General features: G+C 43.9%; 2 protein-coding genes across 7 annotated transcripts; one reads left to right on the top strand and one right to left on the bottom strand.

Annotated features, from left to right (window-relative positions):
- The first annotated feature begins 728 nt into the window (after window positions 1-728).
- On the top strand, window positions 729-18918 carry SUV39H2 (SUV39H2 histone lysine methyltransferase). 4 transcript variants are annotated; one of them, XM_064443624.1, is made up of 7 exons: window positions 729-812; window positions 1984-2129; window positions 3118-3789; window positions 5530-5676; window positions 7223-7352; window positions 8804-8919; window positions 18691-18918. In XM_064443624.1, exons 1-6 carry the CDS (start codon window positions 794-796, stop codon window positions 8911-8913), a joined length of 1224 nt encoding a protein of 407 aa, XP_064299694.1. In that variant the 5' UTR covers window positions 729-793; the 3' UTR covers window positions 8914-8919; window positions 18691-18918. The 4 variants fall into 4 exon arrangements, with proteins under 4 accessions (XP_064299694.1, XP_064299683.1, XP_064299676.1 ...); XM_064443613.1 differs by lacking the exon at window positions 18691-18918 and adding an exon at window positions 12336-12427; XM_064443606.1 differs by lacking the exon at window positions 18691-18918 and having other exon boundaries at window positions 8804-11786.
- On the bottom strand, window positions 12107-27605 carry DCLRE1C (DNA cross-link repair 1C). 3 transcript variants are annotated; one of them, XM_064443575.1, is made up of 14 exons: window positions 27464-27605; window positions 27325-27376; window positions 25370-25454; window positions 22396-22455; window positions 21203-21258; window positions 20447-20548; window positions 20112-20184; window positions 19810-19950; window positions 19159-19260; window positions 18411-18547; window positions 18195-18249; window positions 16118-16206; window positions 15152-15252; window positions 12107-14352 (listed from the first exon to the last, which is right to left on the bottom strand). In XM_064443575.1, exons 1-14 carry the CDS (start codon window positions 27570-27572, stop codon window positions 13388-13390), a joined length of 2127 nt encoding a protein of 708 aa, XP_064299645.1. In that variant the 5' UTR covers window positions 27573-27605; the 3' UTR covers window positions 12107-13387. The 3 variants fall into 3 exon arrangements, with proteins under 3 accessions (XP_064299645.1, XP_064299655.1, XP_064299663.1); XM_064443585.1 differs by lacking the exon at window positions 27464-27605 and adding an exon at window positions 25704-26755 and having other exon boundaries at window positions 27325-27375; XM_064443593.1 differs by lacking the exon at window positions 27464-27605 and adding an exon at window positions 25704-25812 and having other exon boundaries at window positions 27325-27355.
- Window positions 27606-27648: the final 43 nt, after the last annotated feature.

Here is a 27648-nt window from a genome sequence, read left to right on the forward strand (position 1 = left end):
TGGTCTTCTGTTTGCAGAATGTGTATTTTGATATTCTTCCTACACCACAAAAGCAATAGGTACTGCATAGTATAGATAGAAATCTTACTGCATTCCGAATAAATGTCTGTATTGTCTGGCTTAGCAGCCTAGAGAGGGGGTTTGAACTTGTGAGGCTTCAGTAGAGGAGGAAGTGCTGGGAAGAGTCCCTGGTCTTTGATCTCTGGAAAATAAGTAGTTTATCAGTTCCTGTGTGAAAACTTCTAAAGGGGGTCTTAAACAACCCAAAGCCTGGTTCTGTTGGGGTGGTAGAGTCTCACAGCCCTTAACAATACAAGTAAAGACACATGTAAGCCCTGAGTGGTGGCCTGACATCTTTAAAGTGTGATTTGCTGAGGGCTTATGGGGCTTGGGCCTAACCCGAAAGTTATATTAATAAGAAACACCTCTTGGGAGGAGTGTGCAGCGACGTCTGTAACTTTTTTTTAAAAAAGCGTCTCCGTGGTTATTTTCAGCCCTGTAGCAGGCAGGGCGTGGGGAAGGGAAGCCTGCCTGCTGCCTGGCGCTGGCACCGCCGCCGTTCGATGCAACAACAAAGAGAAATGGCTTTAAATTTTGCCTCGCTTCTCAGCCTTGCTCAGAGCTGTGCCCGCCGCTGCTCCGTCCCGGCCGAGGAACCCCACCGCTACCGCCACAACCCTTCGCGCCGCGGGCGCGCGCACGGCCGCGCGCTCCCCGCCGCCCACTTCCGGCGGGGGGCGCGGCCGCGTGTGCCCGGAGCCGCGGCTGGCGCCGGAGCGCGGCCCGCCCCAAGATGGAGGGCTGGCGAGGAGGTGAGCCGCGGCGGCGGCGGCTCGGGCCGTGCCGGGGGCTGGGGACGGGGCCGCGGCCGCCCGCCCGCAGCGCCTCGCTCGGGCTGTTCCACCCTGCCCTCTCCTTGCGCCGGGTGGGCCGAGGGGGCGGGCGCGGGGAGGCCTCCCGTCCGCTCCCCGCGCCGGGGAGCCGCTGCTGCCGAGCCCCCTCGCCCGACTCCGCTCGGACCGCTGCGGCCGCCCTCCCCCGCTCCGCTCTCAGTCCCCCTGCCGCGGCGGGACCCGTCGGGGTCGGGGAGGGCCGGGGACCGTCTGCCCGCCGGCCGGGGCAGGCTGCTGGCCGGGGTGGGGGGAGGCGGTGCCTGAGGTAAATCTGGAGGGGGCGGGTGGGGAGAGGAGCTGGGAGCCCGGGGCGGCCGTGGGGAAGAAGCCCGCCGCCCCCTCCCCGCCTCCCCAGCCCGGTGGCGGCGCGCCCCAGGGTGGGCTCCGCGGGGGGGCGGCCCTTCCCCGGCGCTGGGGGCCGAGGCTGGGGCTGGAGCCGGGTCGGGGGGACCCTGGGCGCTGCCGGCGGGTGCGGGGAGGCCCGCCGTGCCCCCTCGCCACTCCTGCTCCAGGCTACCTCCCGCCCCGGCGGTGTCCCCGGGAGCTGGCAGGGAGCTGGCGCTCCTGCCAGGCGGCTCTGCCACCCGACCCGACCCGTCCCGACACTTTAAATCCGCCTGGCTGACAAGGCTCCCGCGATCCTTCTGGAAGAGCGCCGTGGATCTTTCTTTCCCCGTCCAGTCACCATGGTTGCATCGCAAGTGCTCGATTCCACTTGGCTAACGACAGATATTTGTCGGTCTTATTAAGGAACAGAGGTTTCCTTGTCGCCGTAGTTCAGTGTGGGATGCTGTAATTGCAGGAAAATTATTCGGTTCTCAGTGCAGATTTCACCTGTGGAAGTCTCTGCCCTCCAAAATACCTGTCGTTTATAACTATACAGGATAAAGGTGCAGGGAGGGAGTTGTCGATGTGTTTCACTTTACCTGCTAGAGAAGGGTTGAGTTTGCCTCTGTGAGACACTGTAGTTGTACAAGAGACTCGTGGAATGCGATCACAAATTATAATGTGGGGACTCTGGGATAAGGCGTAATGATTTCAATTTAGCCGAGACATTAAATAGGATTCTTTACCAATTTTCTTATTGTAGCTTGGTATGTGCCATGTCTAGCTTCACTTGAGACCCTCCAAGAATTATGTAGGAAGGAAAATCTCAGATGTAAATCCATTGGAATCACCAACAGGAATCTAAAGAGTTATGAGGTGGAATATTTGTGTGACTACAAGGTAGAAGAGGTAAGAGAAACACAGACCAATTTGATCACTCTTTCAGCTGAAATTTGGAAGTGAGCCAAAGGTAGTTTTGCTCATAATATAAAGCAGCAGGCTGTGAGGACAAAGCTCTACCGACGTCGAATGAAATATCTTTTAAACTTTGAACTGTAAACAGAAAGTGGTGTAACTGCTGCTTTCGGCGCGTTGAAGGAAGGTCTTTCTCTGAAATTATAGAGATGTTAGAATGTGAAATGTTTTGCCTTTGTGTATCTAGAAGTTAAGCAAAATGCTGATGCTTTTAGGTTGTAGCTTGGTATGTGTTATGATGCTTCTGCTTTATTTGCAGGTACAGTCTGTATTTCTCTCTTGACTGTTGTAGTCTGTCTGGTGAAGAGTTAGGGCCATGTGCTGCAACTGGATTCCTACGGCTCGATCGTGCCAGTGAAATTCAGTCTCAGGATTTGGCCTTGTTACAGTTATTTGGCCCTTTTAAAATAAGTACAAAATGTATGCTTCTTGATTATAAATACAATACTAAGTGTTGCGAATGGGTTACTCTTTTGGGAGGATGGTTGATATGACAAATAGTGGGTTTTAGAGATTTTTTTCTCTAAGTTTTGAAATTTTTTTTTTGATCTGTATGTGATACGACTACGTTCCACTTGTACAAACGAGTCATGCAACTAGTTAGTGTAACTTACTTAATGGCCTTAACAAACTAGCCTCCTTCAGGTGTAACGTTAGCGATCCGAGTTCATCCCTGCTGTTTATTTCTTTACCCCTAGAGCTGATACGTGAAGTATCCGAAGTTGTGCTATACATCAGTTTGCAAACAGAAAACTTGATTTTTCTCTTTCTCCCCAATTCTAATTGTTATGGGGACATCAAGACCTTCTGCACTGTATGCCGTTTCTTAACTCCAGAGCTCTTTTGTGTTTGTGTACTCTGTGATGTTGGATTTCAGCAAAATGAAACGTGGCTAAATCTGTATCTGTTTCTGTATTTCAAGGGCACAGAATACTATCTTGTGAAATGGAAAGGATGGCCAGAATCTTCAAATACTTGGGAACCTCAGAAAAATCTGCAATGCCCATTGCTTCTTCAAAACTTTCTTAGTGACAAGAGTGAATACTTGTCTCGGGTGAGAGAAGTCAAAGCACTGAAAGTGAGAAATCACATTAAAGCTTTGAAACCTGAGGTTGCAGATTACATTGTAAAGAAGGCTAAGCAAAGAATAGCTCTGCGGAGGTGGAAGGAAGAACTCAACAGGAAAAAGAATCATAAAGCAATGATTCTGGTAGAAAATACTGTGGATCTTGAAGGCCCTCCTTTAGACTTCTACTACATTAATGAGTATAAACCTGCACCAGGAATAAATGTAATAAATGGAATAACGACTGGCTGTGAATGCACTGACTGTCCTGCTGAGAAGTGCTGTCCAAAGGAGGCTGGATTTATTTTGGCTTACAATAAACAAAAGAAGTTGAAAATCCAGCCCGGCTTGCCCATCTATGAATGCAATTCGTTTTGTAGGTGTGGGCCTGACTGCCCTAATAGGATAGTACAGAAAGGCACACCGTATTCTCTTTGCATCTTCAGAACTAACAATGGCCGTGGTTGGGGAGTAAAAACCCTCCAGAAAATTAAAACCAACAGTTTTGTGATGGAGTATGTTGGAGAGGTATGTATTTATCTCATATAGATTAATTATTTACAGTAAAGGATATGTCGGAGAAAATCTTGATGGGATTTCAGTTTTTAGCACTTCTTGCCTTCTACTGTAAAATAGATGAAGTCTACTCTTGCGTAGAGGAACACAACGAATAGACATTCTAGATGACTGAAAAAATATGTTGTCCAGAATGTCCTCTATTCCAGAGCAATTGTAAAAGGATGAATGTAAAGAGAACAGTTATCCTGTGTTGCTAAACAATTAGGTTAGATACGTGCCTTAATGGTATTTCTAAAGGCAAGTCCTTGTTTTCTTTCATGGCAGCAGTGTTGTTCATTCTTCCCTGATCATGTTTATTATTGTCTGCTTTGCTGGTCCCCAGACACAGTTGTTACCAAACTCTCCACCCAGGCTGTCAGTCCCTTTTCTATTTTGTCTGAATTTTTAAGGTGGTATTTCCAAACATATTTATTACTTTTGATTAGCATCGCGAGTAAGACTTTTAGTATGGGCATTATCTGTTTCCTTGATCTTGTACTATTTCCAACAGAACTTTCATGTTATACGATACAGACGTTGGGTTACTCCCAAAATTTTGTATTGCCCTGTGTTTATCTGGTTCAGCCTCTGCTCTGCTTCAGGCAGCCTCCCTGATGCAGTCGATTGCATTCTACCACAAACCTGCCTTGCGACTAAGTTTATTCAAACCAATTCCTTCTGTCCTTTCATACAAATGTTTACGGTCTTTATTGTGTTTCCTCCATCATTCCTGCCCCAAATCTCCTAACTTCTCATGTTCATACCTTTCTTGTAAACGTACGAGAGACCAGTCATTCAAAACTGTGAGGGATTAATGCAGAAAGATGATTATGTAATGTTGCTTAAAGGCAAGAGTGTGTATTGACCCTTTCACCTGGATCTCCTTCCTCCCTGCTGCCGAATAAGTTCCCAAATCAGATGTCAAAGATTTTAGAGGGGGTTTTGTCCAATTCCCCCACGTTTTATATCTGCCTTGCTGTCAAATGCCATTGCTGAGTCAGCACAACAATACATTCAATGCAACAGGCTGCAGATGAGGTTGTTTAAGCTGTTGCTTCTGTCCAAGGTGACTGTAGTTCTTCTCTTCCTTTGGGGAGTTTCTATATTTCTACCTTGTGCCGATACATGCGAGCCTAATTACATAGATTCAGTTTTGTGAAGTGATGTGTCTAAGTTGTCATGACTAAGATCTTGCAGTGCGGTCAGAAATAGCAGGAGAAGATGCTTCTAAGGAGGGAGGAGATGAATACTGGGCTCTAAGTAAGACTGGGTTGTAAAGACTGATACCTGTTGGTCTTAATCTCTGCAAAGGGGGAAAGTTGAAACTATATTACATGAAGAAAACAAGACATTCTGGGTCTCATGAAAACATAGTGTGTGTGGAAACTTCAAGTATAAACAGTTGATTGTATCTGTCATCATCAAAACTCTTTAATAGAAGGCGCTGATATTTTTTTCCTGAGACAAGGTAGTGCTGTGCGTCAGCCATAGGCAAATTGCATCCAGAGAAGCCTCAGTCACCAACTAATTAGTTTAGCTATATGAATGTAGTCTTTATTCATTAGCGATGGAATACTGTTTCAACATCAAAAAGCGAATGTGGTATTTTTTGCTAAGTAAAGAGATTTTTTCTAGCTTGGTTGTGATTTTTGTTTTAACTTAGTAATAAGTTAATAATATGATGCAGGTTTCTTTCTTCTCTTTTTCTAGGTGATCACAAGTGAGGAAGCAGAGAGACGAGGCCAGCTCTATGACAACCAGGGAAATACATACTTGTTTGATTTGGACTATGACTCAGATGAATTTACAGTAGATGCAGCTCGATACGGAAATGTGTCCCACTTTGTGAATCACAGTGTAAGACCTTGTTTTGTATACTAAGAATTTGGAGAATTATCCTAATTGTGCCAGAAATAGCTTCTCCTACTGTAAATATTTTCTTACCATCTTCACAGTTTCTCTGGAGCAGTTTGTTTCATGCCAGCACAGCCCAGTCAGTTAGATGACGTAAAACGTAGAATGACATACTTAGCCTTGCTTCGAGTAGGGCTGCCTACAAAAATCTGGGAATGAGATGCTGCCTCACATGGGCATCTGGTGGGAATCTGCTCGTTCTAGATGACCAAAATAGGGTTGGTTTGGTGTGTTTTTTATCAAGACCTAACACTTGGGAAGTAATTAGCAAAATTAGTGAAGAGTCAAAGGTGATAGGAATTGATGCATTATTTTGTGGCAGGGCAGGATGGGGGATTATGCTGAAAGTCATCCTTCAAACACTGGGAGAGGAAAAAGTGGAAAATTCCTATGCATTCTTTGGCATTTCTCCCCTGTAGATGCATTTTTTCCACCCTCATATCAAATCTAAACTTGCTGGAGAACTCAAAAGTAAATTTTAAACAGGAAATTCTGTAGTGTTTTATTTCCTGTTCAACTGAAGTACCTAAAGCAAGAAGGCTGAACTGCATCTGGAATTGTGTATCATTCATGAACTAAAAATTAGTATTTCTTACTGACATAATGTTTGTGAGGTATGCGGTCAGTGTTTACAAATACAGTAAAATAGTGTTTTCAGATCTGTGAGCTTACCAGGGAGAAGGTCGAGGAAGAGTTTTAGATAGAGCCAATTGCTTTTCACTTTCGGAAATGGGAGTGAAGTATTCTCACTCTTCAGTGTAAAGTTAAATGTCTGACTTCACTTCTGATTCTTTAACATGGGATAGTTTACTGTTAAATAGCAAAAAAGCCTGCAGAGTTTAATAAACTGCCTCAGTCACTGCTGACTTCTGATAATCCACAAAAATACAACAAAGTGGTTTCTAGTCCCTGCTTAGTGTCCTTGACCCTTCCCTGCCACCCATCCCGTAGCAGACCATTCAGAAGCCAAGCAGGTTAGCAGCTGAAAAAAGAAGTTTATACAGAGTATGAAAATATTATCTTTGGCCTGGAAGCAGTGCTTAAACCTAAACACTGAATAGTGAGTGTGTGTGGCTTGTAACGCTAGGTTGTTTTTTCTTTTATTTCAACTTTAATGCTTTTTGTGGGGTTTGTAGGTAAATACTAACCTCTGAATGTAGCTTTAATTGCTTCATTTGTTGTCTTTTTTGTTGTCATCTTTTGAAGGTACCATATTTTTTGTTTCAGTAGGCTGTTGCATGTTAGTGTAGTCTACGAACTGTGTAAAGGTTGCCTTCTGGAAAGGACTCGACTCTAAGCTATGAACGCTCTCCTTCAACACTTTCAAGAATGTAATTTGTTAAGTTATCTTCCGAAATCAATTTCAGACTTCGGTCACTGAGAGAAGAACCAATTCTTCCTTTCCTGTGACCTTGGTTTACTTAAACACTGCATTGAAACTTATTATGCCGTTTTCTTAACAGCAACTGCGTTAATTTTTGCCTTACAGTGTGATCCAAATCTTCAAGTCTTCAATGTGTTTATTGATAACCTCGACTTGCGTCTTCCTCGAATAGCACTGTTTTCTACACGAACCATCAAGGCTGGAGAAGAGCTGACCTTTGACTATCAGATGAAAGGTCTGCAGATTTTAACGCTGTTCTCGCAGGAGGTTTGGGGTGCTGGCGGATTCTGTTGCAGCCTGATGGACGTTAGCATTTCAGGGCAGGCACTGCATCTCCCTATCGCAGCTCTGTGGATTCTGGAACAGCTGGCGTTCGTTGATGCATAGCGCAGGCAGGGCGCACCCAGAAGCTTTTGTGGGCACCTCTAATACGTTACTGCCTTCAGCGCTCCTGCCTCACAGCAAGGGGCTGTGGCTGGAATGTCTGACAAGGCAAATCATTTTGAAGATTTGTGACAGGAGTGCTGAAAGGAATAGTCAGGCTGCCGTTTAAAAAAACCTTTCCTTTGTTCAAAGGCATTTACATGGCATTTCACATAAACTCCTTTCTAAGTAATCTGCTAGCGATGGTTACAAAGACAGCTGTAAAAGCTGAGTGGCCTAAGACACCACAGGTTTGTCTCTGGATTCCGGTGTCTGTAGGCCCCAGTTGCGGGTGTGGGTCCTGTGGTACGGATGTTTAGGACAGAAGAAGGGCAGCACAAAGTTTACTGTTGTTTTGCTGGGCTGGATATATTGATCATTATGCAGAGACTTCAGGAAACAAAGTTCTTGGTGAAATGCTGTTGGCTCTTTGATAAAGAATTTTTTTACAGTGAGGACCATCACTGACTGGAACAACCTCTCCAGGAACATGGTGGAGTCCCAATCACTGGAGATTTTCAGGATGAGATTGGAAAGGGTGCTCATCTAGGCATCCTTTCCCAGGAGAGGTTGTACCAGATGATCCTTTGAGGTCCCTTCCGGCCTGGGCTGTTTGATGATTCTCTGATAATTCATCTTCCATTCAGTGTTCAAGGCCAGGTTGGATGGGCTCTGAGCAACCAGCGGAAGGTGTCCCTGCCCATGCCAGGGGGATTGGACTAGATGAGCTGTAACGGTCCCTTCCAACCCAAACTCCTCTGACTTCATTTTTTTCCAGTACAATAAAAAATGCTTGAGGTTTGCTGGCACAATGTTGTGTGGGTCAAACTTCACATGCAAACCATTTATCCACAACAGCTGCTATTCAGTTTTCAGAGAAGCAACTGTACTTGAGCTGTACCCCGTTCTTATGGAAGCTCTCCTTAAGTGCTGACAAATTGATTTTATTTAAATCCTTAAAACTCCTCTTTTTTGTGGTGTCTGTGACGCTAACATTCAGGGCAGGCTGCACTCTCCACTGACCGGTGTGGCTACAGACCTGAGGGTACAAGGCTCGAGCTTGTTGAGCTTTGGATTCTGATACATATGCTAGGTGTTGTGTAAGTAGTTGTAATGTGTGTGTCGGTAAAGTTTGCATAGAGCATCACATGCAATTCTTTTAAGAACTGGGGTGTTAGAAGGCTTTTTGAAGCCATTTGAATACCTAGCAGAGTTTCAGCCTGTCTTTTAAAACTTCCTTGTTTGTGTTTATTTGTGTCACAGGTTCAATAGATCTGACTTCAGACTCTGCTGATGGCCTTAGCCCATCCAGAAAGAGGATCAGAACTGTGTGTAAATGCGGAGCTGTGTGTTGCAGAGGTTATCTCAACTGAGTTCGGGTATCCAAAGTCACAAATACTTTGCTCTCTTTTAAACGTGTTTTAAAAAGACTCTTCTTTCACATGTATATTCAAGTATTCTTATGTCTAATGTAAATAAGTACAGTGAAAACAAGGCATTATGTTTGTTATTGAAATGGCATCGGCCAAAGAAAGAGTTGTAGTGTTTCAGGCAAAAACAAAACTATTAACGGGGATTAAAATTGATTTTTATAGAACTGTTATTTAGGAAGCAGTAAAACATGTGCAAAGAGAACTGTTTAAAGTATACCTTGGTTTGAATATTTGCGTGTGAGCTTACAGCCGTAGGCCTTTTAAGAACTGATTTCAGTGGGATGAAGTGATGTTATGTATTTGCTATACCTTGAAAAGTCTGGAGGCATTTGATTTGAATCCTAAATCATAGCTGACAGTTCTTTTACTTTTTTTGTTGTATGAAGAAAAACTTCAAGAGATTAGCAATAACGTTTATGGCACCGGGGTGAAGGATTAAGGACAGCCATCAGCCTGTGTCTAAATGAAGGTTCATGGGAGTGCAAATTGTAACATGTCCATTGAAATCCATGCGCAGAAAGCAACTGGCTTTAGCAGGTTCCAGATGTAAGATCAAGGTCTTGAACGTTTTTAGCTGATGTTATGTTATTTAGAAAGTTTAAAAATAGGTTTCTTTTTTTCAATTGTTCTATTCTGATTTTTAGTTAGGATGCTATAGGAGGTCTGCAGTTCTACAGAGAATTTGTAAATACTGGATTATTGGTAGCAACACAGGCTGTTTGTTTTCATTGCAGAAATTTGGCAGTCATTGCTGAAGCAAATAATGATTAAGTTTTTACATACTGTGACTTTTTTATCTAGTGACAGACTTTAAAGATACTAGGCCTGTTTTTTCTTGTTGCAAATATGTTAACTTCAGTGAAGTTAGACTAGGGGTGAGTTTACCCATTTGCTGTAGACATTTGTAAGATGTTCTTGAATGTAAAGGCTGAGAAACGTTCTTCAGCTGCTTGAGTCCTTTTTTTTTTTTTTTCCTGATCATCTTAAAGTTGTCTCGATCTATTCATAATGTGTGCAAAGTTTTGCTTGGCTTCAGAAGCGCTGAAGAGCAGTTGAGGTAGATTATGAGTGGAGTTACAGCCGAGGTCCGTGCTCCAGGGGTGACCTAAGTGCTTTAATGTCACAGATTAAAAGCCTGTAAAACTTGCATATTGCTTACAAATCGTGTAAATGTTGATAGGGTCAGGCAGAACGTTGCTCCATAAATGGATGCTTCATAAATGGATGCTAGCTATGTATCATAGGTCAGCTGGTTACCTTTATAAGGTGCACAGCTGTTGGCTCAGGTGAATGAAGTCAAGTACCCAGCATAAACTGTTTACTTAATTTGTTAGAAAATGCCTTAAATTTCATGCTAACTACTCACACTCCAAGAAGAGTGTTTCAAAGGATAATACAGGTTGGCTGTTCATTACGAAGCACAGTTGCATTTGCACTGAAGATCCGGCTCTTTGGCAGAAAGTGAAATTTTATATGCTACTAGCCAAAATCAGTTTCATGGTTGGGGTGACAAGCATGGGCCACTGAAAGTGCTGTGTGAGTTTTGTAACTGCAATACAGAGATACACGTTGAAATAGATACTTTATATTGTTTAATGAATAGGAGAAAGTTTGCTTAGATTTAAAAGCATTGACATTACCAGGCTCACCTGTATCCATGCACTTGGATAAATGCTGAATCTAGTCAATTTTTATCATGCCACACCTCTAATGATTTTTTTTTTTTTTTTAATATATAAAGTGGAATGTGGCGCTCTAAGGTTAGCCGTTAGTTAGAGCAAACTCTAGATACCTTACATCATTTGGAGTCATTAGCGCTTTCTCTTGCATGTAGCCCGAGTCGGCGATGCATTTCATGTGGAGGGAATCTGCAGTCTCCAGCTCCTTAGTCTGCCGCAGTCTGCAGCCTTCCCTGTCGGTACAGGATGGCGAGAGTGGCTGCGGCAAGAAATGGATTCCTTGCCAAATTGGTTTCTCTGGCCTCTCCCATACGAGATGACACAGGGCTGGTTCGACACTTTTTTTGTCAATCTATGTCCACGCCCAGTTTGATTTAAAAATTGCAAGTAAATGCATTTTAAAAGATCCAGGTCTTAGAAGTTGTACTTGTGTTCAGTGTCTGCCTTTTTCCCAAGGCAGAGTATGTTACCACCAGCATCGGAATAACACTGCTGTTCTGTAAGGATCTGTGCGTTACCTCTTGTGCAACGAATAAAGGACCGCTAATTTATGTTCTGGGAGGTAACAGTATTTTGTATTTATTTGAAGTAAACCCATGTATCCAGTTCCCAATTTAAAGCCTTGAACAGTATTTTATATTTATGTATTCACTGCGCATTTGGATTGCAGTCAGCAAATTAGCTGCATGGGTCACTGTGTCACTTTTTAAACTCCTTTTGCTGTTTTTATGAGTTTAGAGGAAAACTGCCACATTGGAAAAGGAGAAGCTATTTCCAATTTCTTAAGGAGCCTAAACCAGCCTAGCTTCTGCCTTTGTTTTGCTTTGTGGTCTGTTAGCATCATCATGGCCACCAGTTCATTTGTGTACGTGCATTTCTTAGAGACTGGTAACCTTTTGTTGGGGTTTTTTTCAGCAAGAAAAAAAGCTGCAAGATCACGTGTAAGAAAAGCTTGTCTAGTTATTTAATCTCAAAGTTAAGTCAATCTTTTGGTTATTTCTAATGTATGTTTTAGGACTATGTACATTAGAATATGCAGTTTGTAAGCTCAGGAACATTTTCTTTTCATAATGTGTGATCTCTAGGATTGCTATCTTCCTATAGTTTTTGATAAAATAAATTAAATTTAGTTTTTCTCTTGTTGTTGTCATTCTTAACACAAAAAAGATTCTTAACCTGTCATAATTAGCTCTAGCAGTAGCATTTGCTTTAAGACTGCAACTTCTTCGTTCCTGCCCCGTACCCACATTTTCTAGCGCTGTACGGCCTGCAGCAGAGCGATCGCAAGGAAGTCATGTGTTTCCTATTCAGTTTATGGCTGATAAGAACAGGTATAAATTTACACTGTCAACTTGTCTGAAGCAGACTGGGTTCCTGTGTATTTGAGGACACTGTTCATGTAAGATCAGGGCTGTATTTACAGTACAGTTAAGGAAAGAAGCCAACAGAAGAAATCCCGCTCTGTACGACTTTATTCACAGAGGTAGTTACAACAGCGGTTTCACTCACTCAAGCTTGCTAAAAAATAGAAGTTTGATAGACCACGTTTGTATATCATGTTAACAGATCCCAGGAAGTGAGTGGGTGAGGTGACAGTGGAGAAATATGTGGACTTGAATATCCTTAAAACCATTCATGGATGACAGCAATTTTTCTTCTTCCCCTCCTGCCCGTTCCCAATAGCAGGGTGCCAGCAGGTTTAACAGTTGCATGTCACCAACAATGGTGGAAAGACTGAAGACATAGTCAAAGTCTGTTTAATTCTTTGGGACTTAAGACCGCATGGATGGGAAACCTCATGGATTTTTGGATGACTTCTGCTGTTCAGGCATTTTTGTAAGTACTGCAGTTTAACAGAAACCTGAATTACATTTCCACTTTAGAAGCTAAGAATTTTGGCATAGAGTTAGTTTCGATGGCACACGTGCATGGGGCAGCTATTGACTCAATTTAAAAAAAGAAATGTAAACATGTCAGAACTCAGAGAAGTCAACAGAATGTTACAGAGGAGGTGAAACTTGGTAACGTAAGAGCCTCAAGTAACATAACCTGTCGTGGATAACAGGTTAGCTTCTGCTGCTGTGACTTAGCCTCCCGAGTATCTCATTCAGGAGTGAAATTCAGATGACAACACTTGCTCAGTATAAAGAGAAGCTGCTTGAAAAGAACAAACTGATTTAAAAAAAAAACCCAAACTTTTGTCAGTAATTCTCTAGGCTGTTCTGCAGTTGTTTTTAAAAATAACCGCAGTGAAAACTTAGGATTAAAGTCAAAGTGCAACTATTGCATTGTTCATGTGGTCGTTCCCAAAAGATAGCTTATTCTTCCCCACAGTTAAAAATGTGGTATTTTATTAAAACTTGAGATCACAGCTATATATCCATATCTCAAAGGCAAACTCTTGGAGCTCATGATAAAGAGAAACACTAAATTTCATTTAGTGTTCCACCCCTAGTCTTGGCTGGTCCATTTTTTTTTGTCTCCTTACAGTCCTGGAGAACCGACCCTCGGGAGGCAGAAGGCATTTACAGTCCCTCCTAGGACCTCCCTTTCAGTAGTTCATGGAGGGAACTATAAAGTTGCACAGGCTGCACATTCCTAGTTCTGACTGTAAGATATTTTAAATGCATGAATTGGCATAGCTGCAAATAGTCATCAGCACTGAGGAGAAAAATAATTCAGGGTTTAATAAACAAATTTCAGTATTTTCATTATGTCATCAGTTACACCTGTCTTCAGGAGACTTTTTTCTCTCTGAGTATGCTTTCACCTGCTGCTAGCTTCTTATACAAACAGCGCAGTTTATCTGGCTGAGGCACTTCAGCATCGGGAGTCAAGGGAATTTCAAAGTCAGAGGAGCTCTGGGAGTCCCTTCTCAGTTCTAGATCAGGAGTCCTGGAGCTGTTGCTTACTTCCACCAGCACATCTTGAACGCCAGCAGTGCCAGCTTCTCCATCTTTCCCACAGTCTTTGCTTTTCAAGTCACAGGCAACATCATCAGCACAAGATGTGGTTGGACCAACTGGCTTCAACCTACTGCTGTCAGGTTGACTGCCAGTCTCCTGCAACACAGAAACAACAGCTCTGCTCCCCCCTTTGCTGAAGCAGCTGAAGTCCAAAGCGTTTCTCTCTTGGGAGGTAATGAGTACTGTGTCCATCTGGCTGTCCCAGCCCTGGCTCCCCTGCTCTGATATGTGTGTCGACTGAGAAGAATTTTGGGAGGAGATGTGTGTCGAGTCACTTACTCCATCCGAATCGCTGAAGAGTGACTGGGACCCCCCAGCATCTGCTGAGGATGGGAAGGCGTCCTCATTTTCAGAGCTTTCTTCTAGTTTGTTACACTTAAAAAATGCATCCCAGCGAGGGACATCGGCATTAGTCTCCTGTTGGTCACTAGTTACTCCACTGAAACTTGATGTGGAAGTGGCACCTGGCACAGGGGAAAGAACTTGAAGTATATTTATTTCAGATTCTTCTTCTTCATCATCATCATCATCATCATCATTTGATTCCTCACAGTCCATGAAGTCTACGTTGGGGGAGGTGTACGTTGTGGTCGCTTTGTGACTTTCTGTGCTCTCAATGTTTCCTTCAGCATTTTCAGATTTCCCTGTGCTGGAGGGCTTGCTCTCTTCTCTCTGCTGTTTTGGAATCTTAGGCCTTGCAGAAGTAAATTCTGAGTCAAAGAGATCATCTTCATCTGTCAAGAAGGAATAGGAAAAAGCAACCACTAGGTGTTCAGATCACCGATAAACTTCTGCTGAGAGCAAAGTTTTAATAAATCATTCAGTATGAAGAGAAGAAAGAGTTCTTTAACCCAGATGGAGACCCTGCAGGACATCACTGACAGAGTTTGCGTTGCCTTGCCTGGCACAGTGCCTTCAAGGAAAGCTGCTAGCTGTCATCCTCCCTTAGCTAGAGCAGACCAGATGTAGCCCTGGCAGGCACATTTATTCAGACCTCCAATGTGTTTTGCCAGGACTACATCACCCTTACATACTTGGCACTTTGGCTATTTCCAAAGAGAATGCAGCAAGACCAAAGTTGTCTTCTGGTTCCCAAGTGCCTTTCCAGAGCCTATGTACAGCATCCGTTACCATCATAAATTAGAAGAGCTTTAGGGGCTAAAAAGCCAGCAGTGTGAGATGATGAAAAGGAACAATTCCACTGATACACCACTCTGTCCTCAACACCACAGGAGGTGATACAAGTACAGTTCTGTTAGAAACAGCTTTACTAGGGATTGCCTAGGACTGTGGAATGGAACTCTTCCAGAAACTTAAAAGGCTGTTAAGCATTATGTTTTAAGAGTGCAAACAAGTATGCTTTCACACAACTAGTGCGCTCTCACCCTCCTAAAACCTAAGCTCACTTAATTTGTGTCTCTCCAACCGTTGCTTTGAGCACAGACGGACCATGGTGAAAACCACGGCATTTCAGACCTCTGCTTAGCCTCAGACTTTCATTTAAGGCACAGTGGCACCAGCAGAACCTTTTACCTGTATCAGATAAGTCTCTCTTGTGGACTCTCTTCAGTGTTCCTAAGGGCTTGTACCTGGGTTCCAGGTTTCTCCTGTACGACCTGCACAATGGCTTTAATCTGAGGTGAATGAGAAAAGCGATTAATGTTTAAAACTCAGTAGATACATCAAGTTAAAAGCTCCTGGAAGTAAGTACACTGCTGCATGCCTGTCACAGGCACTGCCGCAAAAGCATTAAAGCAAAGGCAGCAATAGCTAGGGAAAAGTTCCTAATTCATTGGTGAGCTTAGGGGTAGAAATCTGTCATTTCTATGTATGTACCTTACAACACGTACACCATTTGGAAACTCTTTTAGTCCCTGCTTAAAGACAAGATGACAGGGTTCAAATTCTGACTGCGGTTTTATTCAATTGTAAAGTATTTCTTTTCCTCCTTAATAAGAAAGGAGAACAGAACAAGAACTGCGTCCTCATTTTGTTCAGACTGAGAGACACCACTGCTCTGCTCCATAAGAGCGCTCTCTGAGCTGCCAACATCTGTAACAGCACAAGAGCACAGGGCCCTGTGATGCTGTACAGAGGCTAGGAGTTCAAGCTGCCAGAGAAATCCTCGTTAAAGTAACTCCTGAGAAGTAGCAATAACAAATAAAACCAGGTCACAGAATAAAGCAAGATGTACGTGTATTCAGATTCCACCCAGAGTTTAACAGCAGAAAAGCCTCTATGCATATATACAGTGTGCAAATACAAACTCTTGGTCTTAGCACGACATACACGTGTTCTTAAGAAAGCTGAAGTTTGCAGAACCTCATTATTCATATTCAGTATTCAGAAAATAGAAAAGATAACAGGGAAAAAAGATTGGATTATCAGACAAGTAAAGCAAGAGGCAGTGGCCTGCTTGAGAGGCTGGGACTCAGGCGGGGAGCTCTCCTTGCAAGAACAGATCAGACCACCTCCCTTCCCCAGCCACCTGGCACTTACATTTCCATAACTTTGTCTTCTGTCCCACCTACTGGCAGTACATTGGGATACACATTCACAGGACAGATATAGCTTAGGAAATCCTTAATCTAAAGTGAAGAAAAGAAAAAGCAGTTTAACAAGTTACATCAACAATTAATCATTTCACTTGACAGCAGCGCTGGTCAAAGCATGTGCACAGTAAGTACTGCCAATTGTCTCATGTAAAGACCAGTATGACCCATGCACCAAACTCCATCAAAGTGGATAGCGCCATAACAAGATGACAGGTCTGAAAGGATGCTGGGGACTCAGCCTCACCTAACCACCTCACAGCAGTTATCTACTATGAGACCATCACTATCTCTGAAAGAAAAGGCTAGACAAACCTGCTTTTGGGGAACGTCATCCAGCGCTTCACTGTTCTTAACTGCTGTAGATCTTTTCAGACCTCCATTTTTCTTATCAGAGAATCATAGAATAGTTAGTGTTGGAAGGGACCTTTAAAGGTCATCTCGTCCAACCCCCTGCAGTGAGCAGGGACATCTACAACTAGATCAGGTTGCTCAGAGCCCCATCCAGCCTGACCCCGAATGTTTCCAGGCACGGGGCATCTACCACCTCTCTCTGGGCAACCTGGGCCAGTGTTTCACCACCCACATTGTAAAAAATTTCTTCCTTATGTCCAGTCTGAATCTACCCTCTTTCAGCTTAAAACTGTTACCCCTTGTCCTGTCACAACAGGTCCTACTAAATAATCTGTCCCCATCTTTACTACAGTCCCTCTTTAAGTACTGGAAGGCCGCAATAAGGTCTCCCTGCAGCCTTCTCTTCTCCAGGCTGAACCACCCTAACTCTCACAGCCAATCCTCAGGGAGAGGTATTCCAGCCCTGGGATCATTTTTGTGGCCCTCATCTGGACCTGCTCCAACAGGTCCATGTCTCTCCAGAGCACTTTTATTTAATTCTTTCAGTTTAAAACCATTGCCCCTTGTCTTATGGCAACAGGTCCTGCTAAACATAATTCAATTCTTAACTGGACTCCAAGTCCCTAGTTGTGCAGATCAGAGTATTCCCTTCCTCAAAGACTTTTCCCAAAGTCTCCCTCCAGTCCACTATAAAAGCCCATATGACAAAACATGTCATTTTTTCCAAGCCTTACTCTGTTGTCTTCTAGATGTTCTCCAGACAGTAAATTTCTTGAAGAATTTTTTCCAGGTTGGGGCACTCCAGCTGAGGCTTTATCAGTGCTGAGCACTGAAAGCGCTTGCAGGGTTGCAGATTACACTCCTATCTATACAGACCAGTAGGACCCATCTATTTTTGCACGAGGAGGTGTGAATCTGTTATGCTATCTGCCACATTCTGCCAGCAAAGCTGCCATGTTGTATGTACTACACTAGTACCTTCCATTAAAATTCCGCATGGCAGAGCAAATTAAAACTTCACCAGGGTCTTAAAAATGGGACTGTCTTCCTAGGGCTCTGAATAATCTCCATTTTGTATGTGCAAGGCTTTGTGACAGGTTAATTGTTAGCACTGATCCAGTTTTGGTTCAGTTTCTTAGGAAAGAGAAGTATTTTAAGAACTGGATCGAGTCATATTAAATGAAAGTGTGTGATTCTGGAGAGGATGCTGCCATGACTGATTTCCTTTTAGTCTTTAACACAGAAAGAGGAGTAACAGCGGCAGCTGCGATGTGAGAAAAATCCTGTGTAAGTGTGTGGGCAGGGAAAAGAAGGCAAACCCACCCAAAACTGAGTCACAGCAGATACACAATGTATTGAAAACCAAAATTCCAAGCTTTACGCATTGCATAGTTACACAGTAATCTAAAATAGAAAGGCAGTCAAAACAAATACTTCGAGAGAGGAAAAAAAAAAAGCTTGTAATCCTACCCTACCTTGACATGTTCTTCTGCAGCTATATTAAAAGACTTTTCTGTCTTCAGCATCCAGAACTTGCTATCCCCTTATGTCTCATTACTGAAAAGATTTTGTTGTTGTTGTTGTGACGAGTCATGTCACCCACTCCAAAATAATCAAAACTACTTTATTTTTTTTAATCAATGTATACGGAGTACTACTAGTGTACAAACCTCACTGTATGAAGAGTGGAAAGAGAAACAAGCTCTGTATGTACTCTCCCCAGTCCTAAAAAAAGAGGAGACAGAAAAATTAGGTAACTGCTCTTCATCCTCTGTCAACAGGCAAGCATAACCTACTCTTAAAGTCCATTCAGACATTCAGTTATACAAGCGCCAGGCAAGATATGCACCTGGAACAACAGGTTTCTGCATGGCCCAAATGCTCACCTCACTATTACATTGGTTTTCTTGATCCTTTCTCCAAACCACATCGTGGAAGGTTTGATGCTGATGATGTGCAAGGGAGTTCCATTTTGGCAGGTCATCCCACAGGGCAGTCTGTTCCCTCTAAAGCAGTCGTCATCCTGTCAAATGCCGTATAAAAGGAAGTGCAATCCTGACATTTCTCCCACAGAAATGGAGCGACATAGTATCTAGCCAGACCAAGTTTTCATCTCACTTCCAACTCCTTTTAAACACTCTTCGCTGTTGTGTCTCGCCTCCATAGCGCAGCTGACAAAGTAAATCAGTCACAGAGACCAATGCCCCAACGTGCTGTCCCCAGTTCTACCTGCACTCCTCCAAGCCGGAGCCTTCAGCCTGACAGACATCCTGGAAAGGGAAGGCCATGCACTACAAGCCCACAGCGCGTGCTGCAGGAGACACCACACAATGTGCTTTTGATATATTTAAATGGATAATACCTGACTGATCTAACCTACTGCTTGTCTTACTTCATTTAAAAATAAAATTTTCAAGTTTCAAATTCAATCAAACTATTTCTAGCATCAGTTAATATATTTTTCTCTTTTCTTTATAAAAAAACCTTCAACCCACTAACTAAAGTTCCCTCTCCTGTCTGCATTAAGCCACCATTTTGCCCAAGTCTTCATTAGCACAACAGGACCAAAACATGAGCACCTACAACCAGTGTTTCACAGCAAAGCGAGCAGAAGCTTTGCAAAATGATACACACCCGAGGATGTCGACAGGCGTGAATCTGAGTGCGTCGATCTGTAGTAACGTGGTAGAGGATTTCTGGCATGTTTCTGAACATATCGAGTTTGTTCACGTGCACCTAGAGAAAGGCAGAGTTTACTCTTCATTAGCTCGAGGTGTTTTGCCAAACTGCAGCTGGAGCAACTATACGGGTGTGGTTCTGCTCACAGGTGCTGGCAGGCATTTAAACAATTGCTACCCACTAACAATGTCTGAGTGGAGAAGCGTTAGCCAAAAGTAACTTGGACACCTAGAACAAGCAGAACACACCTCCTGTGCTGGAGAGGGATGAATATATTCTAACTTTCTTTGAATATCTGCTAACTATTAATGTCATATGTAAATGAGAAGGCTTTTGTCATTCACAAGATAAAAGGCAGAGAGGTAAACAAACACTGAGCTTGAAAACTGAGGATTAACTTCTCCCTGGAAAGCCCGGATGTTCGAAACGAAAATCAACTGGTTAACTCATCTGGGGCACTGCTGTAGCTTTTTAAGCGTAGTTAATGGAAGCATGCACATCTTTCCCATAGGGCAGTCACTCCTCTCAACAGCCATTTCCAGCTCAGAGACTGGCCACAATCATTCCTGATGATCTGTTCTAAAGCAACAATTACAGAAACGTTACCTTGATTCCAAGTTCTTCACTGAGGTTTATGAATAAATATTCATATCCGTAAGCAGCTTTGCAATTCAGCCACACAACATGATAGCGGGTCAGTGAGGTCCAGCTTCGCACTAACTCTAAGATCCCTTTTAAACACTCCTCCTGAAAATTTGAGAAAACATTGTGAATCGTCTTTGAAGATACTTCCGAAGTGCTGTGGTTTGGTAATGCAAAATGGCTTTGCCTTGCAGGACTTACCTAACAAAGGGTGGTTAATTAATTAGCTTGAAGGACCTTTCCTCTCACAGCTTATCTAGACTTACCCGGCTTGGTATATGATAAAATTTGGGGTCGCAAAAAGTGGTGTCCAAATACACGCTCTGGATGTCTTTTACTCTGAAAGAGAAAAGTGATATCAGAGTGAGCAGTGCATCAGAGCACTAAGATACACCACTTCCTCTCTCTTCAACAGGAGGCAATCCTTCCTCTTTATTACAAAGAGCAAGCCAAGAGGGGCTTGTAACTGCAGTATTGCCTGACTGCAAATATATTTAATCCAGAATAAAAAATGAGGAAAAAGAGTACATTATTCCTGAATTCTCCATTGCCTGCATCATCTTTTATTCTTTCTAAATCCTGCGAATAGCTGAAGCCTCACCTGGTCCCTGAATGCAACAGCTCCATTCTGGCTGCTTCTCCTTTTGCGAGCCTGAAATCCCCTGTATACAACACAGTGCCGTTTTCACCTTCAAACAAAAACCTACAACCAGAAACACTTTCATCAGACTCAACAATATAAAGCATTAAATGCCAGGTGTGGATTTGCTACCTTGCTTAGAGCAGTCTAAGCAACTAATGTATGACGTGATAGAAATACCAGGCTCAATTTGGTGCAAGAGTAATTTCAGAAAAACCCAGTAATTCAGACTCGGCATATCTGGAAAATAACCTGTGCTTAGGCTGGTCCAAGTTGAAGACAAAAGCCTCCCAGATTCTGTAAAGGTAGCTCAGCTGCCTGTTGCAGCCAAAGGGATCCATCAGGCATCCGTACCAGGAAGCTGGGCACCTCCTTTCTCATGTCATACTTAAGAAATGGAGGATTTCTTTTTAATCAGTTTTGAATGTCATTTTTAAGTACAGATGAAATCAAGAAAGTTGTTATTCATAGGCATGGGAAAAAGTAATCTGCCCCACCAAGGGAAATTCAGCCTGGACAGATCCCAGATAATACAGTGGTTTTCCAACCTTTCCAACCAGTTTCCAAAGCTGGTAGGCCCTGCCACAACAGTATTATCTCCAAGTAAGAATTTTAAATTCACTAGCTTTTTGTTTTTAGAAAAAAAAGCCAGTACTTAGTGAGAAGTCTACAGGACAATTTCTCAGCAGATATATTTAGAGTATTGAAAGGACGTACATGACTGATCCTGGACAGTGACCAGCCGGTAGAAGCGTCACCTCTATATCTTCTTTCTAGAAGAGATGGTTAGAATTATTTTCACACTGTAGTAAGTACTACCAGTACTTTCACTGACACAGTGAAAACAAATACGTTACTCCCCACAGCCTCTTGCAGCATTTATAGAATCAGAGAATCATTAAGATTGGAAAAGACCTCTGGGATCAAGTCCAACTGTCAACCCAACACTACCATGTCTCCTAAAGTATGTCGTGAAGTGCCACGTCTATGTGTCTTTTACCTCCAGGGATGGTGACTCCGTCACCTCTCTGGACAGCCTGCTGCAGTGCCTGACCACTCTCTCAGTAAATAAATTTTTCCTAATATGCAATCTAAACCTCCCTGATGCAGCTTGATGCCATTTCCTCTCATTCTATCGCTAGTGACCTGGAAGAAGAGACCGATACTGACCTCACTACAACCTCCTTTCAGGTAGTTGTAGAGAATGATAAGGTCTCCCCTCAGCCCCCTCTTCTCCAGACTAAACCACCCCAGTTCCCTCAATCTCTCCTCATAAGACCTGCTCTCCAGACCCTTCACCAGCTTCACTGCCCTTCTTCGGACATGCTTCAGCAACTCAATGTCCTTCTTGTACTGAGGGGCCCAAAACTGAACACAATATTCAAGGTGTGGCCTCAAAAAGAAAGTCTCCTCCCATCCCAGCAAGCCCTGAAGAGCAATGGCCATCCTGTCATGCCAGAAGAGGTGACTGAATATTGTATGGTGCTCATAAAAGCCACTCAGCCAGAAGACAGTCCTGCTTCCTTGGTTCCTGGTGAAGAAGCATCATTGAAACATCTTGGAATACAGTATGCCCAGAGATGCTCTACCAGGCCTGCACCTAACCTTGAAGTCCTGCACTTAAAACTTGTTAAAATAAGCCTGGAAATATGAGGTGAAAAAGATCACAAGAGAAAAAGATACATTGGAGATCACTAATACAGTGGAAAAACATTACCAAACATTGTTATGATAATAAGAACAAAGTGGGGAAGAGGGATTCATGTGCCTACACATCTTGCAGGGAGGAAGGGGAACATACTTTTTAAAAATAGCTTGTCCACTTTGGATGTTACAAGCAAGATCCATCTCCCGTGCTCATAAAGTATTACTGCCCATTACGTATGTATGAATCTTTTTTTGTGACTTACCTCACCAGATGTTTCATCCACCAAAGAAATCTGAGTTGGAGTTTCAACTTCCAATGCAACCTGTAACAAAATTAATAAATGCATTACAGGATTTACCAAACATTTTGTTTCATGCTTATGGCTAACTATTCATTACATAGACATCTTTAGCACCAACTGCAGCTAATGCTAAGCCTGTAAAATTAAGCCCATTTTCCCACACTGAGTCATGAATTTCAATTTCCAGTGGGAAAAAGAGAGTGTTTTCTATAAGTTGTCTAAAAATGAAACAGAGATACCCTAATCAAGGTGTGCATGCCTAAAAAGGTTAGAACGCATTGGACTTGTAACAGCAACAGCTCAGGTTTCTCTAGCTGGATGAGACACCTTATTTTTGGATGACTGCAAAGCCCAGGACACCCCAGCCCCAGAGCACACCAGCGGATCTTGCTCAGACAGGTCTCTACTGCAGCACAGCTTCTCCTGACCGTTCCCTATTACCAGAAGCAGAGCCCACAAATCACATGCAGCAGGTATTTCCGTGTTTCTGTAGGGGTGATTAATCTATAGACTGCCATCAAGCCCCTATTTTGCCATAACTCGCACTAAAGCAGAGTCCTGCAACATACATGCTCTGTGGTTATCTGCAAGGTAAGCGCTGCTGTGCAGGCTCCTCCCCCATCCTCCTGGGTTTTTTTTTCTTTGTTTCAGACAATATTTGTATATAATTCTTTTGCCCAAAAAAGCCAAAGTGAAAGGAAAGTCTCCTGTCATTACCCTCCTTAGACAGAACCTCCAGCTCCTCAGCTGAGCAGTCTCCTCAGCACATCGGGTTTCACTGCACTAGACGGATTCACAAGACACTGGATTGCAAATTTCTGGGAGGCTCTACAAGATCCATTCAGCTGGTACTCACACAAAGATGGTAACATTTGGTTTCTCCACCAGAAACCACACCACCAATCAAACTTGGAGCTTGCTCCAAAACACAGATACATGTGTCAAAAACTATTTTGCACTAAGAATTTGAGCCACTAGCAAGAGTTGATTTTTTAAACATCAATACTAATCCTATTGTCCATAATTTCTGAAGCTGAATAAACTCAAGAGAATGATTGAAATTCTGCATGCTCAATATTTCCCAGTAATTCTCAAATTTCCTACTTTCCAGTGAAACAATTGTCAAGTTTTAGATCTAAACGGCCTTAAGAATTCTTCACTGACAGCCACAGTTTAGTTTCATAATCACAAATATTAATATTTCCTGCAGAGTTCTCCTCTCATCTTTGCTGGTTTAAATGTTAAAGCCAGCAGCAGATTCAAAGAGGTGCTCATGCTATATGTACAAATAAAGATCAGACTGGAAATCGTTAAAACATTTGTCTGGAAGCTGACATCGTGATTGCTTCTTTCGGCCTGGTGCACATCAAATCAGCTGTTAATTCATTTCCCAGTCACGCTACAAGTAGAAAGCTTACTTATTGTAAGACAAAGCTTGTGAACAAGACATCCAACAGCTATTATCTGATTTAGGGCCAGTGCAGCTCATGCCATTATCAGCAGTCACTCCTGCGAGCAGCAGCTGTAAACATCTCTGTATTTTTTAATTGTGTTGGTTTGTGTTAATTGTGCTTCATCTTAGACTGTTCCATGGGTACCTCTGGCATCTCTTCCCAGATTAAGATTTTCTCAGACAGGGATGTCAGGACCAGCACTGCCTACTTCCCTTTCACTGCTCGTACAAACCCCTAATAGCTTACAGGTATCTCCCTGCAAGAGACCTCTTCTTGTAGGTTAAGCTCTAAGGATACTGGAAGCAAAAGGACACAAGCTTGAAAACAAAAATAAAAAAACCCAGTCAACACCAACAAAACAGCCACCGCAAACCCACCCCATTTTATTTTTGCTTGTCCAAGAAGATTACAGGCTTAAAAACAATTGTCACCTATGCACACTGTGCTCCTTCACACATCAAACATGCCTAAGGGATGTTCAGAGTCTTTTTTTACACAGCCCGGAATCATGTTGATCCTCCAAATCACTAAACCTTTCCATTTCTCAAGACATCTTATAAAGCTAGTTATCTTCTCCCTCAGCTTCACAATTAAACTAGGACCTTGAACAGAAGAGTCCCCTACTTCTCTTTTTTTGTTCTTACCCAGACTTACCTCCTAGGTCCCACTCCTATAAGTTTCTTTGTATATGGGTCTTAAGACCCCACTTACAACCTATTTAAGGACACTCTGAGCCATAACTCCCCCAAGGAAACAAGTTGCAGCTTGCCTGAAGTCCTTTCTGACCCTCCACTTGACTAGAAAATTCTCCTGTCCTTGTTTGGGGGATACAGCAAGATCCTTACACTACGTGATGATGTATGTACATACAGTAAGATGTGAAAAGAAACATGTTCAACTTCACAGCCTGCATCTGCAAAGGGAAGGAAATAAACAACTACGAGTCACACCCATACATCACCACTGATCACTTCAATTTGCACTCCAAATACTTGAAATCAAGTAAACCAATTAAGTTCTTCAGTGATTTTACATCACTAAAACATTTTCTTGTTAGTCCATTTTTCCCAAAAGCAAAAGGAAAATAATATAACTAAAACATTATACATGCCTCAAGCAATAGCAGACTTTAAACGAAGCAAAAGGGAAATGAAATAAGGACAGGAACAAAGAGTCATGAGCAAGGTAAGGAAATGAAGGAGCGATACAAATGATCAACATACAGATGGAGGACGTTTAAAGCTGAAGTTGAGAGAAAAGGATAAATTTTGTGGAGGGAAAATTATATTGAAGAGTAAACAACAATAAACCAATCCCACACAGCAAGCAGAAAGGAAAGGCACACGGATGCAGGTACTTAAGCCCTGAAACAGTGTATCAACACCAATACCAATATTTAGACATTTTGGAGAAGGGGAAGCTTCCTGTTTTCTAGGATCACTGCTTGGAAAGCTTTAATTTAAATATAAACAAAAACTCACAATGTGATGTTCCCAAAACTTGTATTTCCAGCTAGTCAACAGCAATTCCTTAGTTACCGGCGAGCAGTATAATTTAACTTTCAAGCTGTGAGGAGACAAAAAACACAGATGAGTGTTTTTTAAAGTAGAGGCAGGGAACAATCTAACAACACATCAGCACCTGGCACCTACTACAACAAAACATGCGCTCAGACCCCTCTCTCATCTGAAGAGATCTGCAGAACAGCAAGCCTGCAGGAGCAGTTCTGCACCCAGGCCTGAAGTGGGATCAAGGAGTAATTACTCCACCTTGTTGAGCAGGCTTTTCTTCAACACAGCAGACCCAAAGACTTACCTATGTGTGCCCATGTCTGGGTGTTTTGGGCAGATGTAAATAAAGCTTGTGGTACATGGTCACATGTATGTATCTTTGTTTCTATACCCACCAGACACGCATGCTTTCCCTGGAACAGGCATTTGGGACAGTTAGCATTCAGCAGAACACAGAATATTTCCTATAAAGCTCTAGCTTTTGCCCAGTGCACAGAGACCTGATGACCAAAGAGAGATTCTCTGCTCACACCTGAGGAGAAGCAACATCTACTCTAACAAATTAAACAGTGCCTAGGAACTGGCTCACAATCTCTCTGGGCACATTCCCACATTTGACCATTCTCATGGTGAAAAAGCAAATGCGTCCCTTGCCCTTTTGTTATGCACCTTCCAAAAGTCTGGCTCCATCTTCTCTACCCCTACCTGCAAACAGGGAGACACAGTTGTCTCCTGCTCTTGAGGCTGAAGACATCCACCTCTCAGCCTCTCCTCACACATCATATGTGACAGACGGAATAACTGTCTCTATCAAACTACTGGCTACCTGCTTGCTCATACACCTCTTAGCGCAGCTGGTCTCCTTCACAGCGCAAGCGCAGCGCTGTCTCCACGCACCAACATGGTTCCAGGAGATAAAAGAAGCAAAGATCCTCATAAAGTTTGCAAACCTCATGAAGTTCAACAAGGCCAAGTGCACCCAGGTTGGGGCAATCCTCAATATCAATACAGACTCTGGGATGAAGGGATTGAGAGCAGCCCCGCGGAGGAGGACCTGGGGGCACTGGTGGATGAATAATTGAATGTAATCCAGCAATTACGCACTTGCAGCCCAGAAGGCCGGAATGTATCCTGGGCTGCATCCCCAGCAGCGTGGGCAGCGGGGCGAGGGAGGTGACCCTGCCCCTCTGCTCCGCTCTGGTGAGGCCCCACCTGCAGCGCTGCGTCCCCTGGAGCCCTCAGCACAGGAGAGACATGGACCTGTTGGAGCGCGGCCAGAGAAGGGCCACGAAAATGATCCGAGGGCTGGAGCACCTCTGCTGCGAGGACAGGCTGGGAGAGTTGGGGTTGTTCAGCCTGGAGAAGAGAAGGCTGCGGGGAGACCTTATTGCGGCCTTTCAGTACTTAGGGGGGGACTGTAGGAAAGATGGGGACAAACATTTTAGCAGGACCGGTAGTGACAGGACAAGGGGTAATGATTTTGAACTGAAAGAGGGGAGGTTTAGATTTGACATAGGATAGAAATAGTTTTTGGTGAGGGTGGCTGATGAGGCACTGGCACAGGTTGCCCAGAGAGGTGGTAGATGCCCCATCCGTGGAAGTGTTCACTGCCAGGCTGGACGGGGCTTTGAGCAACCTGGTCGAGTTGAAGATGTCCCTGTCCGCGGCAGGGGGTTGGACGAGATGAGCTCTAACGGTCCTTTCCAACCCAAACCATTCTCATTCTGTGACTCGATGGCCCATAGATGGCCCACTGCAGTTTCCTTACCCTATTTTGCTCACGCTTGGGTTTGAACCACCCGCCTCCTCCTCAGGGCAGAGACGTGCAGCCCCCAGCAGGGCAGGGCAGGGCAGGGCAGGGCAGGGCAGGGCAGGGCGTCCCCCTCCCGCCCCTCCCGTCCCCTCTCGCCGCCGCCGGCCCGTACCTGCCCTCCAGCCTCCTCTTCAGGGCGGGCGCCCTCAGCCCCTTCATGTGATCTGGGGAGACAGGGCAGGGCCGTCACGGGGGGACGCGGGGGGACACACACACCGGCGGTTGCCATGGGGACGGGGGGCGGGGCTCACCCTTGTGGCAGTGCGACAGGAAGTAGGCGCGAGCGCGCAGGTTGTCGCGGTCGAAGCGGTCGATGGACACGGCCGGGTATTCGCGCACGCGACCCCCGAACCGGCTCATGGCGGCGAATGGCGCGCCGCTTCCGCCACGCTCCCCCACTGCCCCGCCTCCCCGGCCCTCAGCCAATCGCCAGGCG

This window comes from Phalacrocorax carbo, chromosome 1 (genome assembly GCF_963921805.1).
Source record: "Phalacrocorax carbo chromosome 1, bPhaCar2.1, whole genome shotgun sequence".
Lineage (NCBI taxonomy): Eukaryota > Metazoa > Chordata > Aves > Suliformes > Phalacrocoracidae > Phalacrocorax > Phalacrocorax carbo.